Source organism: Scomber scombrus, unplaced genomic scaffold (assembly GCF_963691925.1).
Source record: "Scomber scombrus unplaced genomic scaffold, fScoSco1.1 SCAFFOLD_67, whole genome shotgun sequence".
Taxonomy (NCBI): Eukaryota; Metazoa; Chordata; class Actinopteri; order Scombriformes; family Scombridae; genus Scomber; species Scomber scombrus.
In genome coordinates, this window is record NW_026910373.1 from 98,595 (window position 1) to 107,381 (window position 8,787).

At 39.9% G+C, this 8,787-nt stretch overlaps 1 protein-coding gene across 2 annotated transcripts; it reads left to right on the forward strand.

The window, feature by feature from the left end:
• The first annotated feature begins 2,329 nt into the window (after positions 1–2,329).
• Positions 2,330–8,395, forward strand: LOC133976967 (stonustoxin subunit beta-like). 2 transcript variants are annotated; one of them, XM_062415106.1, is made up of 4 exons: positions 2,330–2,398; positions 2,590–2,689; positions 5,041–6,507; positions 6,681–8,395. In XM_062415106.1, exons 2-4 carry the CDS (start codon positions 2,614–2,616, stop codon positions 7,220–7,222), a joined length of 2,085 nt encoding a protein of 694 aa, XP_062271090.1. In that variant the 5' UTR covers positions 2,330–2,398; positions 2,590–2,613; the 3' UTR covers positions 7,223–8,395. The 2 variants fall into 2 exon arrangements, with proteins under 2 accessions (XP_062271090.1, XP_062271089.1); XM_062415105.1 differs by having other exon boundaries at positions 2,368–2,689.
• The last annotated feature ends 392 nt before the right edge of the window (positions 8,396–8,787 follow it).

Below are 8,787 nucleotides of genomic sequence, written 5' to 3' on the forward strand. Positions count from 1 at the left end.
GGTCAGTGACTTGCCCATGTGCCCAGCTCCTCTCTTAAAAGTAAAGTTTAATCATATACACCCAAGTATTACTGTATGTTTATCAGTAATAAGAAATACTTAGACCTTTTACTTACATTCAAGTTGTAATATCACATTGTATAAATACTCATTTACAAGTAAATATCCTTCATTCAAAACTTTACTTAAGTAAATGAGTATTAGCGCTGAATATACAAAAAATACTCTCCATGCAAAATTGTAAATATCAGAATAATTGTATGATTGAATTTGATTTATGACTTATTTTCACCCGTCCAGCCTGTAATCAGGCCTGCTAGTCTGAGTTGAGAAGTGTAGAATATTGTGGTGTCCTCTCTGCCTTCAACTCAGCTTTAGTTAATGGCCCATCAAGGGGAGGGGCCACCCCCCCTCACACCTGCACATTCAGCCTGCAGGACTGTGTGACAGAGACCTGAAATTTAAACGGAGGACAGATTCAGCTTGGAGAGGACATTTAACACAGAGGAGAGACACTGAACACGGAAGAGACGCTGAAATTTGTATTTTTTAAGAATCTAAGGTGGAAAATGTAGTCAGGGAGCCATCTAGTGTTGAAATATATTGTGCATTTGTCTGTAAGTGAACCATAAATGGTGGTCCTCATTCTGCAGTTGATTTACTCAGTCCTCACCTTGGTGCCAATACAGGAATGTGTGTGTGTGTGTGTGTGTGTGTGTGTGTGTGTGTGTGTGTGTGTGTGTGTGTGTGTGTGTGTGTCATAGGTTACTTTTGGGGACAAATTTTAGACTCAAGACCAGTTAATTGGCGATGCTTTCTCTGTAATGTCCCCAAAAGTGCCCTGAGTAACCGTGTGTGTGTGTGTGTATAAGATGCCTTATACAGAGAGGAGGTTAAAGCAAAAAAAAAGGCAGTGGATCCCTGACCAGCTGAGTTACAAAGAGCATAACAGGTTAAAGTAACACATGTAAAAGTAGTTTATATTAAATATGTATTCACACAACAACAAAAAACAACAATAAACACTATAATTCAATTTATTAATGGTGGCTCAATATCTTTGTCTTTAAGGGAGTCCACCACAACACCCAACTGATCCTGCCCTAGTCCTACAATTCGACATAAAGTAAGATGAGGCCTTTATCTGAATATGTAATCAAATGTTCCCCTTCCAGTTTAATTCCCACACTTTTTTTGAACCTGGTGCCTTGTTGTCTTATGTAAAGTATTTGTATTTTCTTTTGTATTCTTGTTATTGCAGCAGAAAGAACAACAGCGACAGCAGCATGTTACTGCCGACGCATGCACGCACGCACGCACGCACACACACACACACACACACACGCACACACACACACTCACACACACACACACACACACACACACACACACACACACACACACACACACACACAGAGAAAGAGAAAGAGTCAAAGACTCCCCCTCTCTCGTCCCATCCCTGCATAGCCCTGATTAAAAAGGGTTGCAGTCATATCAGGAGGCAGGGGTGGGTGGGGTCAAGAGAAGAGATCAGTTGGAGAGATAATCTGGAAGTATATATGTAACTTCACAACATCACATAAATTCCCATTCCAGTTTATTTCCTCCACTTTTTTGATTCAGTTGCTTTTTTTTTCTACCTGGAGCTTTAAGTGTGCAGCAGCTATCTCTTCTTGGAGCATCTGCCTCACTCGGGCTTCAACCTCTCTCAGCTACCAGTCTGCTGCAACGTTTCGCCTATCTCAGCAAACTGCTGCAGCAGTACAGCATGTCAGTCACTGTGAGCCAGTTCAAAGCACTGTCAGTGATCTTAGCATCATGTCATGGTCACATAACTACAGCAGCAATTGTACAATATACCCAGTCTGGTAATACAATTGTTTTAAAAAGGCCCCTTTAAAAAAAGAGGCAAATGAATGAAATGAAAATGAATCACTGAAAGAAAGTCCTGGCAAGTTTGATGTGTCGTCACATTCAGTTTATGCCTTTGTTTTTGTATTGAAATTGTGTTTAGTTTAGTTTAGCTTAGTTTAGTTTATTAGAATACCCACTAGCCATTGCGTGGGCCCACAATTAACACAGAAAATAAAATACAGTTATATGTTACTGCCAACAGCACACACACACACACACACACACACACACACACACAGACACAGACACACAAACACACACACACACAAACACACAATAGAAAGGAAATCATACCCTCCCCCCTCCCCCCATGAGCACCATCTGCACGGCCCTGATTAAAAAGTGTTGCAGTCATATCAGGAGGCAGGGGTGGGTGGGGTCAGGAGGAGAGTTGAGTAGGAGGAATAATTGGCAGTATACAAGTCACTTCACAATATCAAGAAGACAAAACACCCAACCAAACGGATCTACACAACTTCATCGGGTGAGGACAAGCTTTTGGCTTTAATGACCTAAGGACCTAAGAACTTTATATTTTAGATTTATATCTGCCTGATATAGGATTGAACAGTTATGTCTCCCTTCACAAAACTCATTTTGGATAGTTTGATGAAATGTTGACAGTTGTGTGGGTCTGCTTTGATCAGCAGTATGTTGTGTCATGTTCCCAAACAGGTTGGAGACATATCTTTAGGTAAGATGGCAGTAGCTGCACTGGGCCGACCTTTCACCTTAGGGATGCTCTATGACGCTCGGAAAGATGAACTAATCCCAGGTAAAACTTTATGTTGACAGCTAATATTTTCCCCATGCTCCCAATATGTAATTATATAAGGCCTTTATTTTTTTTATTTTTTTTTATTTTTTGGCTAGATCATTAAAACCAAAGTGAGTGCATATCAACTGTACATCAGCCCACCTCACTTTCAATCAGAGACAATAAAATACTATAAGCACAGAATTTATACAGCAATATCTGGCTCCCATTTTATACCAATAGGCAGAATCCATTTCCCTTTCTTTTGAACAGTATAAGTCAACCTATGCATCAGGAACACTTGTTTTATATTTTTCATCATAGTCAGATAGTCTTTTTATTTAATGATGTTGTTTTTTTGTTTTTATTCAAGACATTTTATTTATGGTACAATGATTGCTTTGACATTATCAGAATTGCATTAACATTGTGGAATAAAGTGAAGTCTGCAAGCTATAACTCAAGTCCACTTCTACTCACACAAAGTCAAACCCACAAAATTATTGCACAGCTTTTGCAGCTGCTAAACCTACGGAAATAAGACATTTTTTAGCAAAACTCTGGGTACCAAGGGACCCTGCATTGATCAGTTCTTTTAAAAAGGTCCACAACATCAGTTGGGTGAAGTCCAGTGGCAGGCTTTTAATGAAAGGTTGCAGGATACTGGTGTCCCTGTCACTGGGGAGAAAGTAGTTAGTGTTCCAGCAATTTTGTAATAAGAAGCACAAAGTCGTTTTTTGTCTTTCTGAGAGTTTATTATGTCGCCTGCAGACGGACTCCTTGCTGTCTCGAATGTGAGATGGCAAGAATGAGCCCAGAGCAGGGGAAGTTGTCAGATTATATACAATACATTATCTTGTAAAAAGGATGACTTTGTTCAGAACAATGTCAGCACAATAGGCACGTCATAATGTGTTTTACAATCAGGAAAGTGATTAATCAGTAGATTTTAACATACATGATGTTCACTCAATCAGCAGGTTATGACACACACAGTTCATGTAACATAAGTGGTGTCTTGGTCAGCAGATTATGACACACACACACCTAATCATATGACATAGTACATACATTTTATCAGAGAAGATGAATAATAAGAATTTCCATTACATTAAAAAGTTAGCACCAAATGGCAGGGCCAACAGAGTGGTGAGAGTCAGTAGCCAAGGAAGGAGAGTACTGATGATAAAGAGAGAATGTAACTGGTTCAAATCTGGTATGCCGAGGGCGGAAAGAGATAGTTGAGAAGAAATTAGAGAAGATGGGAGATGCTATGAGATGCTATGAATATGGCATGTAAGGGTTGGGGGTGTGTGAGAGTAGTAAAAAGGCAGCTTTAGAGGCAGTAAGGTAAAGGTGGCAATGAGAGATTTATATGCTTGTCTGTGAGCAGAGGCAATTTCTGAAGCAATGGAAAAAGGCGAGAGCATTAATGTGCTGCAGAATGACCTCATATCTCAATTGGCAACCTTGAAGATATCTGAAAGTCCCCTGAAAAACATACAGATTAAGGAACCAGCTTGGACAGTTTTAAAAAATAAATTATTATTATTGAGAACATGCCCCTCGAGTGACCATGTAGACATGCCTGCACCATTACACACAATTGCACAACTTCCTTTTCTATTTTGTTTAGTTAAGACGGTCAAGGGGCATGATTCATGCATTGAAAGTGTTTCATACTAATTAGCAGCTCTTTATAAGTCTAATGTAACTAATTAAACAGTGTCTGGACAACTGAGTGGGCCAGAGTATTCAAGATGAAATTGCCTATAAACCAGTTGGGCTCATTGAAGCTTAGCAGATACAATGTATAAGGCCTCATGACTATCTGCCTTGGTGAGGGTAGGTGTCAAGGATGGTTTGAAAGCAATTTGGATTAGAGAATGGTGTGGAAAAGTTTCTGACTATTTGTAAGACTAGTGGAGCTGGATAAGCAGGGATGTATGCTGTAATAGCAAGTGGGCAATGGCATTGTCAGTATACTTGCTACTAAATAAGTGGAGCCAGCAAATATAGGTTTGCCTAAGCAGATACAATGTGGATATAAAGCTAGAGAGAATATTTAAGGCAACTTTCACTAAAATCAATGGGTGCCGTATGGGACAAAAAAAAGTCCAATTATCTAAATGTGTTGATTGATAGAAGAAACTCTTTGAATATGGCTGTGGCCCTTACTGACATATTTTTGTTTGAAGCAAGAAATACAGGAAAAAAGAACATGTTTGTACATCCCAGTTACTCTGTAGTTTATGATTGGACATACCTAACTGAAGTCTGGAATATACTTGTTGTTTCAGTCTTCCACATTCCACAAGTTCCACCAGTTTTTTCTACTTTGACACATGGTTGATTTTTACTTTCTGTAGGCTTCACCTTGTGGGATGGTAAAACTCTACAAGAGAACACAACTGAAACATCTCAGCAAAGCAGTGGCTTTCAGATTACGGCTTCTGACTCCATTGAATCCAAGTCCTCTCTGCTGGAGGTTGATGCTTCTCTGAAGGCAAGTTTCCTGGGTGGATTGATTGAAGTTGGAGGATCTGCCAAGTACCTGAATGACCAAAAGGAATTCAAAAACCAGAGCAGAGTGACGTTTCAGTACAAAGCTACCACCAACTTCAAGCAGTTGTGCATGACTACACTTGCAAAACTGGAAGAGCAACACATAGATGTTATTGAGAAGAGCTCGGCAACACATGTGGTCACTGGCATCCTTTATGGAGCAAATGCTTTCTTTGTATTTGACAGTGAGAAGTTATGTGCTGGTAGCATTAACGGCGTCGAGGGCAGCATGGAAGCTGTAATAAAGAAGATTCCATCATTTGATATTCAGGGGAAAGTTGACATCAAGCTGACTGAAGAAGAAAAAGCGCTGACAAACAAATTCTCCTGTAAATTCTACGGTGATCTCATTCTTGAACGCAACCCTGCAACATTTGCAGATGCAGTGAAGATCTATGTAGACCTTCCAAATCTACTGGGAGAAAAGGGCGAGAACACTGTTCCACTGAAGGTCTGGATGATGCCATTGAAGAATTTTGATATAAAAGCTGCTGAGTTGAAGAGTGAGATCAGCATTGGAATAGTGAGGAAAGCTGAAGATGCTCTAGAAGGTTTTAGACAGATAAACATGAGATTAAACGATTCTCTGGCAGACAGCGTCTCAGAGAACTTTCCAGAGATTAGCAAAACTCTAAAAAGTTTTAAAAAACTGTGTAATAATTTCACATCTTCGCTTCAGCAGGCCATTAAGAAGACACTTCCCTCCATCCGTGAAGGCAAAGAAGATGAGAGCTCATTGAAGAAACTCTTTGAAGACAGAGACAAGTCACTATTCAGTCATGAAAAACTAAGCAAGTGGCTGGATCACAAAGAGAGAGAGATCAATGTCATTAGGTCCTGTGTAGACATGATGGAGGGAACAAACACAAAAATCGTCCCAAATCAGTCAGAGTTGGATAGAGAGGTTCTTGCTTCAGGTGTAGAAGACGCTCTGTGCTATGTCTTCACCTCTCTGGAAAGTGCTGACCCCTGCCTTGATGCGATGACCACCTACTTGCATTCACTTGAATTAAGAAGTACTGATGAGGACCACTGGTACTCAGATGAAGTGTTAATTAAAATGAGAGAAAAAGCCAAAGCTTTCCATGATCTTGCCAAACCTCTGAAGAACAGCAGCACTGTCCGTTTTCTAGCAACAGCCATAGCAAATGAGAAACACAAAGGAGCGACCATCTACCATTACAAGGAGGGCATTCTGGTCACTGATGACTTTTCAAAGCCTGCCGTCCCTCCTGTGAAGACGATCACAGACAAAAGTGCTTTAATGTGGTGTAAGTAATTTTTTTCTGCATTAGTTTCCACTTTCTTAACATGTTGCCATTAAATAACAATATACAACGACATGTGAACGTTGAAATATATTTATTGTTTGTATGCTGTTGTAAAGTGAAGTAGATGGTGATGAGGATTATAATAACAGATTGTGTATTGGTCTCTCTATCAGATGCCTGTGATCTCCACCTGGACCCAAACACAACAAGCGGCTGGCTCACTCTGTCTGATGGAAACAAAAAAGCAACCTATGGAGAATGGCAGGAGTATCCTGATAACCCTGAGAGATTTGATTCATCACCTCAGGTTTTGTGCAAAGAGGGGCTTGATGGGCGCCATTACTGGGAGGTAGAGTGGTATAATACTTATGACAATGGCGTTGGTGTGGGTGTAACGTACAATAGAATTGCAAGGAAAGGAAAAGGTTCTGATGTTGAGTTGGGATGTAATAAAGTATCCTGGTATTTTGGTGTAAATACAGCACTAACTGCACAGCATAATGGAGAACTTTGGAAGAGTTCGGATTCCTCTTCTGGCCATAGAAAAGTTGGAGTGTATCTGGACTGGCCTGCTGGCACTCTGTCCTACTACGATGTGTCCTCCAACAAACTGAGTCACCTCTGCACCTTTACTTCTGAATTCACTGAGCTTCTTTACCCAGCCTGCTACATTCATGATAAACCTGGCTTTGTGTTCTTTTGCCCAATTGACTAAGAGCAGTAACACAGTGATTGTTACATCCCCGAATAAAAATACAGGGGATGTCCTTTTTCATGAGTGAACTTGCTACCTAAATCTGAAACCTCCACAGAGCCTGCCTAAGTCAAACCATACCTGTGTATCTTCTGGAGCATGTCATGCTCGAGGCGTCTTGAAAGGGGGAACTTCAGTGGCTAGAGCCCTGAAATGCCTAACTTTGTCAGAGAATTTGATCTCTACCTAGGATTTAGCTCCCCAAATTAAAATACAGGGTATGAGGGGAGTAACAGTGATGTTACCCGGGGAATGACAAAAAACGACAAGGTAAACTGAGTTAGATTAACACAAAATTAGGTTTTTTATTTCTCAAAAGAGGAAAGCACAGACAACTAAACTGATTAACTAGATAAAAAAACAAATAAAAGGTAACATCAAAAAAGAAGACATTGAGAACTAAGAGCCGAATAGCCCATTGTCACTGTCTGCTGTATCCCTTGCCCTTCTAACTGCTAACCAACAAGTGGGTGCTGGTATTATGTTATGGGTGCAGCCACACACATCACTGTACAGAGATGGCAGGGTAGAACCTAATAGAGGAAACAGAAACATGTGGGGAAAAAAGGAAACACAACCCACTCCACCCATAACAGTGATGAATTAAGTATTGATCTGTCTTTGCTGTACTACTCTCAAAACTCAAATCATTACTTTGTACTTCTGACCTGGAGAAAGTCATTCATGCATTCATATCATCCCGCCTTGATTACTGTACTTCATTATACTTTGGTATCCTGCAGTCCAGTTTATCCCATCTCCGAATCATTCAAAATGCTGCAGCAAAAGGTTCTGACGAAATCAAAAAAGAGGGATCATATCATTTCCATTCATGCCTCCCTGCACTGGCTTCCTGTTAAGTACAGAATTGAAATGACCCTAACTCTAACGATTGTTTACAAGGCTATGAATGGACTCGCTCCCCTGTATATAACAGTACTCCTGTCCCCATACCATACTGGCAGATAACTGAGGTCATCTGACCAGACACTTTGTCCACAGATCCAGGACTAAGTGCTATGGGGACAGAGCCTTCTCCATTACTGCCTCAAAACTGGAAATCTCTTCCTCATTTCTATCTTCTCCATTGAAACTTTCAAGAAAACCCTTAAAACTTACTTTAACTCCCTAGTATTTAACTGTCTGTCACTATGTACTTTTATGACCATCTACTTTTATTACTGATGTTGTTGTAATCATCATTCTGATTTCTTTTTTTATTGTGTTTTTTTCCCCTCTGTGTGAAGCTGTGTTTACTACAAATTAGTATTTGTACACTAATCGCTATTTGTACTTTACTCTTCTACTTCACTACATATCAGAGGGAGATATTATACTTTTTATGTCCTACATTTATCTATTCTCACCAACTACTTTTCAGATTAATTACATCACCACAATGAATTCTATACTGTATAATCTGATTATGTTTTAGAGACATATACTACATGTGGTTTAACTGTCTTCTGATTCTTCTAATTTTATCAATATGAAATAGTTTGATGAGGACAAATATGAGGATATTG